Consider the following 9,534-nt stretch of genomic DNA (forward strand, 5'->3'; position numbering starts at 1 on the left):
TAGTGAAGTACTTGGCCCAGACCTAGCAAATATATATGCTCAAAAAATGTACGTTGAATGAATAAATGGAAGTATACTCTCAGCCTGTACTTTACCTTCTAGCCAACAGGGGACTTATCTGTCCCTGAATGTCCTTTCCTTCCCCTTTTTTCTTTTTCCTAAGGCTCGGGCATCCTCCAAGAAACCTTCCCTGACACCTCCAGGGAGGTTAGGTTTCCCCCACACACTTAGCTCCGCTAAGGCCTGTGACTATCCCTTAGCACCCTTTGTGGAAATTATCTGTTCGTGTTTCTATCTGCCCCATGAGACTGTAAACTTCTCAAAGACAGAGACTTTGTCTTAATCATCTCTGTGCCTTTAGCACCTGCTACAGTGACTGGCACAGAGTGAATGCCTAATATGTTTGATAAGGATGAGGAATGATATAAAGCTCAGAAAGGCTTCAGAGGCATGTGAAAGTTTAAAGGCAGAACTATATGAAAATGCTGGTTTACCTTTGTGCAGTGGCAAGACTACTTTTAAAAAGAAATCTTTTCCCATATGCTGCTAGGTGTGAAGAATTCAATGTAAAACTTAAGTTATTTAAAAATTCAAAATTCTACTGCTTTTCTGAAGAAAGCATATTCTGAAAGTAAAAGAGCAGCTTTAGGTGTGTCTGTTCTGTCTACTTAGTGGCCATCAGCTAGAAAACATTACTGGTTGATGAGTAAGAAAATGTCTAAGGAACCATGTGGAAAGTGTATTTTATGTTCATGCTTCTCTCAAGTCACCTCACACAAATCCAACTGTGACTGCTTTTCTGGTTAGAAAATTCAGTCTGTTTTTAATGGTTGGATTAGAGATTTGCCAGTTAAGAGCTTGGGCTTTGAAGTCAGGGAGACCTGGGTGCCATTCTGCTTCTACCCTGAATTAGCTGCGTGGCCTCAGGCAAATTGCCAATTTTTATGAGTTATGAGTTAGAAATAATGACTACCTGCCAGAGTTACTTTGAGGAGTAGATAGATTATCATAGAAGTGAGCACTGTGAGGGCAGAGGTTTTGTCTGTTCATGGTTAAGTCACCTGTACCCAGTCAGTACCTGACACATAGTAGGCACTCAGTAAATGTGTTGAATGAATGAGGATTTAATAGTAGCTATTAATAGTTCCATTTCAGCAATTTTCTTATTCCACAGTGGTTTTGTTGGAAGGATTTATTTTTTTCCCCAACTCCAGTTGGTAAGAAATTATCTTACAAATGGTCATTTTCAGTTATTTAAATATAAATTCAAAAAGGAGTCTCTGAGAAACTGGTTACTTTAACATCATTTCTCAGGCAAATTAATTGTTGCCAGCAATTAAGTGAGGCTCACTGTTGGGAATTTTATCCAGGCATCTAGATTCTCTCATGAAAGCCAGTATTTTTTTTTCCTGTAAATTTCCCAGTGACTGGTTTAGCTTTCACATGTCTAGAACCAAGAAATTCAAGTCCATGTGCATCTTAGGTCTCTCAGCAACTCCAAACACTGTTGCTAAGCCACTAGGCTGATTCAAATGACCTTTTAAATCAAATGCAGTTTGCTTATTATGTGGCTGTTGGGATAGCTTTTTTGTTTTGCAAATAATGGAGAGTTTCCTATCTGGGTTGGTCCTGTCAAATTGCAATAATGATAAAGGCCAGTTGTTCACTTAAGAGAATCCAACCCCTTGTGTAGTTTACTTTAAAAATTTATCTCATAGTTGAAAACTAAGGCTCCTATTTTGCATGTGAGTTTTTCCTCTTGTTTTTAACAAAACCCGCCAAAAAAAGTACATTTTTGGAGTGATTTTTTCCCCCAAGAATGATGTTGTTAAGTTGCAATTGAATTAATTTTTTTAAGAAGAAAAATGTGGTTAAAAGTGTGGTGAGGGTAGAACAGGGGTTTTAAACTTGTATTTCAAATACACATGTATTTAACGTACCTAAATGCATATTTCTTTTTTAATTTGTACATTTACCTAGAAAATTGATTGCATTAGTTTTCTGACCAAATTTCTGTGAGAAATGCTATTGCATCCCTTTTCATTATTCATTTACCTCTCAGAAGTATTAACACTTCTTATGCTTACAGAATATGATAATAACTCTAATAATGCTGCACATTCATGTGTTTTATAGTTTATACCTGATTTCCACATATATTATTCAACTTGGGCCTCACAATATCTCTGTGAGTGAGGGGCATTATCTTTCAAAAAATTTTTTTTGGTAATACACATGAGAATTGAGGTTCAGAGGGGTCAGGTGACTTACCCAAAGTCATGTGGCTTAATAGGGTATAAAACTTAGGTCTGCTGACTTAGTTCATTGTTTCTTGCCAGTATTACACATAACTGAAGGTCAGTCTCTCTATATTTATATGAATCACTTAGGTGAACTCTGCTTTCCCATGTAAAAAGTACTGAAGTGATTTACATGTTCCTAAACTTGCATGCGTGTATTTATAGATCTCTTTTGTGTAGGGCATCTGATGTAAGGCCACAAATAACTACATACATTCTTTTTTCATTCATTCGATAAATATTTGTATGGCTCCTACTGTGTGCCAGGTGCTGAAGATACAGTAATAAAACAGACAAAAAGCCCTGCCCTTGGGGAGTTCTAGTTTGAGAGATGGATAATGAACAAGATAGCACTTATAAGCATGTTAGAAGGAGATAAGTGCTAAGGGAAAAAAAAATAAGGGGAAGAGGGTTATGAAATCTTGGTGAGGGTGGGGAGAAGTTTGAAGTTTTAGATGAGGTGACTAAGGAAGACCTCACCAAGGGGTGACTTTTGTTTTTGTTTTTTTGTTTTTTGTGTTTTTTTTGTGGTATGCGGGCCTCTCACTGCCGTGGCCTCTCCCGTTGCGGAGCACAGGCTCCGGACGCGCAGGCCCAGCAACCATGGCTCATGGGCCCAGCAGCTCCGCGGCATGTGGGATCCTCCCGGACTGGGGCATGAACCCGTGTCCCCTGCATCGGCAGGCGGACTCCCAACCACTGCGCCACCAGGGAAGCCCAGGGGTGACTTTTGAATAGTGATGTGGAGGAAGGAGCTAGCTAGCCACGAGTTCGGTGGGCTAAGAATACTCCAAGCAGAGAGGTAAGCAGAGGCAAAGGCCTTGAGAGGTAAATGTCCCACAGCATGTTCTCCTCCAGGTAGGAGGAGAAGGTCAGTGTGAGAAGGTCAGTGTGGCTGGAGTGGAGTTAAGGAGGGAGAGAGTAGCAGGAGATGAAATCAGAGAGGCAGGAAGGGCCCAGATCATTTAGAGACTTGTAGGTCCTGCATGTTTGGTTTTTACTCTGAAGGAAATGGGAAAACTTGGAGTGTTTTAAGCAGGGGAGTGACAGAATCTGATTCAGATTTTAACAGCATCAAATTGGCTGGTGTATTGATATTAGATCGCAGGGAGACAAGAGTAGAAGCAGGAAGATCAGTTAAAAGGCTCTTCAGCTGGGTTTCCCTGGTGGCGCAGTGGTTGAGAGTCCGCCTGCTGATGCAGGGGACACGGGTTTGTGCCCCGGTCTGGGAAGATCCCACATGCCACGGAGCGACTAGGCCTGTGAGCCATGGCTGCTGAGCCTGCGCATCCGGAGCCTGTGCTCCGCAAAGGGAGAGGCCACAACAGTGAGAGGTCCGCGTACTGAAAAAAAAAAAAAAAAAAAAAAAAAGCTCTTCAGGCTAGAGATAACGGTGACTTAGACCAGAGCAGTGGCAGTGGGGTGGTGAGAAGAGTTCAAATTCTGGGTATGTTTGAATTTATAGCTGACAAGATTTGTCGACAGATTAGATATGAAAGAGAGATTAAAAAGTAACAAGTTTTTGGCCCAGCAACTGGAAAGATAAGGTTGCCATTGACAGAGATTGGGAAGATAGTGGCAGGGCTGGTTGGGAGTTGGAGAGTATAAAGAGCTCTGTTTTGGACCTGAAAGCTTGAGATGTCTCGTTAGACTGCCATGTAAAAATGTCAAGTATATAATTGAATATTGGTCCTGAAGTTTAGGGGAAAGGTCCTGGCTAAAGATATTATTTGATAGTCATTTGTGTATAGATCGTACTTATAGATGATAGGGTTTTTCTTAAATGATTATGCAAATTATGGAAATAATTTCATATGTCTGATAATATGACCTTGAAGATTTGTTATTTCAGGCTTTGTAACAATATCAGCAAAATAGAATGTGCATTAAACAAATGTCAGAACACACATTAAAATGTTCTGTAAGTGATTTCAAGTGATTTATAGATAGACATACCAAGAGGTGCTGTACAGGGAAAAGTGACCTAATACCTACCATGGGCCAGGTACTTAAATCCAGCTGTTTCAGCCCCTGTTATATCCTGAGGAATCTAAGCTTCCATGAGATTAGTAAGATGAGAGGCAGACCTGGGACTGGAACCCAGGTGTGTCTGATCCCGAAGTTTGTGCTCTTCTTACTCTGCACCACACAAGCCAAGATGGTATGTGCTGTTGATTTCCAACAGCAATCATGTGTCCATGAAATGCAATGTGTAGTATAAAATGAGCATTGGAATAGGCTTACAAGATCTGAGTTTGTATCTCAGAGGCTTGATTTGAGTAAGCCATCTAACTTCACTAGGCATTAGTTTTCTCATCTCTAAGAGTTGTAATTAAACCTACCTCACATGGTTGATATAATGTGAGGTCAAATATGAAAGGCTTTGTAAACTTTAAACCAGTCAGAAATTGACAAACTGATCTTAAAATTCATCTAAAAATGCAAGGGACCCAGAATAGCTAAATCAATCTTGAAAAGGAAGAACAAATTTGAAGAACTCATACTTCCGGATTTCAAACTTTGTATAAAGCTACCGTAATCAATACAGTGTGATACTGGCATAAACATAGACATATAGATCAGTGGAAGAGAATTGACAGTCTAGAAGTCAGCCCTTATCTGTGTGGTTAATTGATTTTTGACAAGAATGCTAAGACAATTCATTGAGGAAAGAATAGTTTTTTTTAAGAAATGATGCTGGGAAAACTGGATATTCACAGGCAAAAGAATAAAGCTTGATCCCTATTTCATACTATACAAAAAAATTAACTCAAGATGGATCAAATGATTTAATTGATAATTCAATTTAAAACTGAGCAAGGATCTGAGTAGACATTTTTTTCAAAAAAGATATACAAAAGGCCAGTCAGCACATGAAAAAAATTCTCAATACCATCAGTCATTTGGGAAATGCAAATCAAGACCACAATGAGATTCCATTTCACACCCACATAGGATGACTATAATCAAAAAGACACATAATAAATGTTGGTGAGGATACAGAGAATTTAGAACCCTCAGATGTAGTTTGTGGGAGTATAAAATAGTGCAGTCACTTTGGGAAACAGTTTGGCAGTTCATCAAAAGGTTAAGTCATTATATATCCCAGAAATTCCGTTCCTAGTTATATACCCAAAAGAAATGAAAATATTCATCCATGTGAAAACTTGTACACAAATGTTCATAGGAGTAATATTCATAATAGCCAAAAAGTGGAAACACCACAAATGTGCATCTGATGAATGGATAAATAAATGTGGCATATCCATATACAATAGAATATTTTTGGCAATAAAAAGGAAAAATGTACTGATACGTGCTACAACATGGATGAAACGAATATATGTCAAAGTGAAAGAAGCCAATCACAGAAAACACCCATTATATAATTCCATTTATATGAGATGTCCAAAATAGGCAAATCTATAGAGATAGAAAGTAGATTAGTGGTTGCCTGGGGCTGAGAGTGAGGGGAAGTAGTAGAGGGGAATGGGGATTTGACTGCCAGTGAGTATAGGTTTCTCTTGGGGGTGATGAAAATGTTCTAAAATTGATCGTGATGATGGTTGCACATCTCTGAATACACTAAAAAACATTGAATTTGTACGATATAAGTGTCCCTTTTGTGGGAGATGAATTATAGCTCAACAAAGCTGTTAACAAATATTATTAGGGATGCTGTCTGTGTTTGTATTGGCTTTTTTTTCAGCTAAACTAAATATCCTGTTTCAATAACTGATCCTGTTTACATCATTCTGAAATGTGTTGTGTGAACCAGCCAGGACTAATAACCTAATAGCATTTCCTTAATTTTAAAGCTAATGTAAAATGAGTATCTTGAGTAATGCCCAAAAGTTCTGATTCTAGATTCAGAGCAGTTTTTTCAGTCCTACCGCCCTATTTCCCAAAGTACTATACTAAGAGGGACATTTTTTTTAAAAAAAATGGTTTGTTTTCTTAAAGAGCCAAGAGATAATTAACATTTTTAAATATGGAAATTTTTCTTTATCACTTTGGTATTTGGGTCTTAGGAAAGAAGGAGACTGGCTTTAATTGAAAGACTCCTATGTGCCTGACACTTATTAAACATATCCACATGTAGCATCTGATTTAACCCTTGAAGCAACCTTATGAGGTAGGCCTTGTTAACTCTACTTTACAGATAAGGAGACTGAGTCAGGTAACTTGTGTAAGGTCATACAGCTTTTGAGTGATGAAGCCAGGATTGGAATTCAGTCTTTTAAATTCCAAGTCCCAGTACAATCTAGGTTGATTCATGGGGCATCACCTTCAGTCTTCTCTGGTCCTATTTCTGTACCTGCTTGCAGAAATATTGTCAAACTCCAGGATAAAGCACCTTTCTATATGACAGATTAAATCCTCAGATCAAATCCCCCAGGTTATAAGCTTATAATTTTAGGTGTTATGCCTATAGTAGGTTTCTCCTATCTTATATTTGTGTAGATATAAAAAACTAATAATCTGTTTTTTTTTTCTTTCCCTCACTTAGCAATGGTGAAATAGACCCGTGGTCAGGAGGTGGAGTAACTAAGGATATTACAGACACCTTACTTGCGATCGTCATCCCAGAGGGAGCGCATCATCTAGATCTCCGAGCCAACAATGCCTTTGATCCCGTCACTGTGCTATTAGCCCGCTCCTTGGAAGTGAGACACATGAAGCAGTGGATCAAAGATTTCTATGCAAGTCTGGGAAAGATGCACTGAGTAACGTTAGATCATTTTCAGTTTCTTCTTTTAAGTTCATTCCACCCACACTTCCATTCACTTTGGTTTTCTGTACATAATTACTTTCCCTTGTTTATTAGATTTGGTGTGGTGAAGGTTGAGACAGAAGAGAACGTGATGGTGGTGATAGCAGCCATCCAATGACCTGAGTCCTTGCCATCTTTGTGCCACCTCCAGGAAGAATTTCTTCATGACAGCTTTCCCACACCATCAGTGGCCTTGATAACTAGAGCAGAGTATTGACTGCCTTTCACAAGAGGGGGGAGTCACTTCCTTGGTTTCTCTGAAAGCAGGGATTTATTGGTTTCGAAGTTGAAGTCTCTTTGGCCCATTTGTCACTAGCCCCTCTTCTACTTTCCCAAAAGGAAAAGCAGAAGATGGATAAAAATGATGTAATTGCAGCTGGTAGGAAGGATATCCAGTGCCAAACCAGGAAATGGGAACCATTTCTTTTGTGCTTGATTTAATGACTTTGAACTGTGCTGTAAATAAAGAATAGGGCTGGACCTTATACCTGTGTGTTGCTTCTGAAGCTCACTCCAGCTGTTGGGAATGCTGTGTGCGCTGGGCTTGGCTGTTTTTGTAAAGTCCTTTAATTTTCTCTCTTCTATTTGGCAGCTTTTCTTAGTTCTGGGATATTTGCCACCATGGTACTGCCAGTAAGAAATCTGGCCTTTTTCTGCTCCATTTCTCTTTGTTTCTGAGGTCAGTTTTGTGGTAGTTTGGTCAGGTTTTGCCAGTTTAGGAAAATGACTCTGTTTTCCTTTTCTTTTTACATCTGAGCAGGTTATATTCTGTGGTTACTGATGATACTTCAGTAAGAAGCCTTTAAAAACTGATGAATCAGCTATTCAGAAGGCAAAATATAATTATGTTCAGCATTTTGGTTTTTTAATTTTATTTTCTGGTGATTGTTATGCTGTCATTAAAGCCAGAAGTGTCAGGACACTAAGAGGCAGGTGCACAAGAATTTTTCTGTGTGGCTTCCAAAAGACAAGCTGACTAATTCATGCAGGCAGCATATTTGACATTAATAAATGGCTGAGCCATTCCTATTTCCAAGGGGTTGGCTTCTTTCAAGCAGTTCTTACACTGAGACCTTTCTTCAGAAGGGCTTTTCTAGGATAACAAATAGGGTTGGATCAAAACCTTTCAGGGACAGAGAGAGAGACTAACAGTTTCTACTCTGTTGAAAGATTTCTTTTCCCTTGTTTCCTTTTATTTTCTCTCAGTTTTTTTTTTTCTTCACTCTGCCTTGGGAACATTTTCTGCTTTTTAAAAACTGTATCTTGAGCTTGAGTATTTCTAAAGCACTTATTTTTTTTTATAAAATGCAGATATAATGTTCATTCTCGGGTGGGAGACTGAAATATTCCCCTTACTTTCCCTGGCATCTGGGAGATACAGAAAAATCTTTGTCTGGTTTCGGAAGCCTTCAGTTCTCATTGTGATAAGTTGTCCATCAAAGCATTTGGTCACTATTTTCATTTCAGCATCAGAGAAAAGTCTGCTGGGGTGGGAATTTAAGGGTCAAGACAATACTAGTTTTTATTCTTTGTCAACTAAGAAGTTATATAATGCAGGGTTTATGGGCTTAATGGAGAATATTCTTACTATTTATTTTAGGCTATATTGATTTTAGGATATTTTCATTGAAACCTTTTTTACTTAAAATCTTTAAAATACTTTGCCACTTCATTTAATATTGATTGTTTGGATGAGTTGCATTTTTGTGAAGAGAAAAGTTGTCAAAAAATGATTGTTTTTTATGTACATGTTTTTTCTATGTACATTTCATGACAGATAGCAACCTTAACTAAAGTTGGCCTAATTATAATATGCTAAAATTTAATTTTAAATTGAAAAATAATTGAAGCATCAAATAAGCCTTATTTAAAGCATCCATCTAATTATTAGATGATGCTTTTGAAGACCAGGAAAGAGAGACACAGAGAGTTGGAGTGTTTTTTATTCTGTGTCTTTGTTACTCTAACTACCTAGAGTCAATGGGCAGAACTAAAGAAATTTAGAGATCTTTCTTAAGGGATCTGTAGAGTCAAGAGATTATCCAGAGGAGCCAATGTCTAGTCTAGTATATTAGAGAGTTCTGAAGGCAACTCTGATGTCATCCAGTCCAACCACATCATTCGTAGGTGATGGCATTGTGGCCCACAGAGAAGGGACTTGTCTAAGGCCTCACAGCTCACTTTTAGCAGAACCCAGCTTTGCATCCAAGTTTGTTTGTTGTTGTTGTTTTGTTGCTTTCACTTTATTGGTGTAGCTTAAATCTTTGTTTGAATTCAAGCAACAAAACCTCATTAAACCAGCTTAAGCAAAAGAGGGAATTTATTGAAGCTATGTAGTAATAGCTACAGGACTTGTGTAATGAGGAATTGTGAAAGAATGGAATTAGGGTCTGGAAAGTCATTAAAAGTCAAGACTGCTACTTTCTCTCGCTTACAGCAGAGGTCACCAGTTGTCAACCA

At 38.3% G+C, this 9,534-nt stretch overlaps 1 protein-coding gene across 7 annotated transcripts in view; it reads left to right on the forward strand.

The window, feature by feature from the left end:
* Window positions 1-7,685, forward strand: part of PRCP (prolylcarboxypeptidase) — a 73,329-nt gene extending 65,644 nt beyond the window's left edge. For 3 of the 7 annotated variants that reach the window (XM_060018194.1, XM_060018193.1, XM_060018195.1), the window contains exon 10: window positions 6,811-7,682. In XM_060018194.1, the coding sequence (XP_059874177.1) occupies window positions 6,811-7,027 (217 nt within the window). In that variant the 3' untranslated portion in view covers window positions 7,028-7,682. Of the gene's footprint in view, window positions 1-6,810 lie in introns of all 7 variants that reach the window. The other 4 variants (XM_069540927.1, XM_069540926.1, XM_069540925.1 and 1 more) reach the window with 4 other exon arrangements.
* Window positions 7,686-9,534: the final 1,849 nt, after the last annotated feature.

This window comes from Delphinus delphis, chromosome 8 (genome assembly GCF_949987515.2).
Source record: "Delphinus delphis chromosome 8, mDelDel1.2, whole genome shotgun sequence".
Lineage (NCBI taxonomy): Eukaryota > Metazoa > Chordata > Mammalia > Artiodactyla > Delphinidae > Delphinus > Delphinus delphis.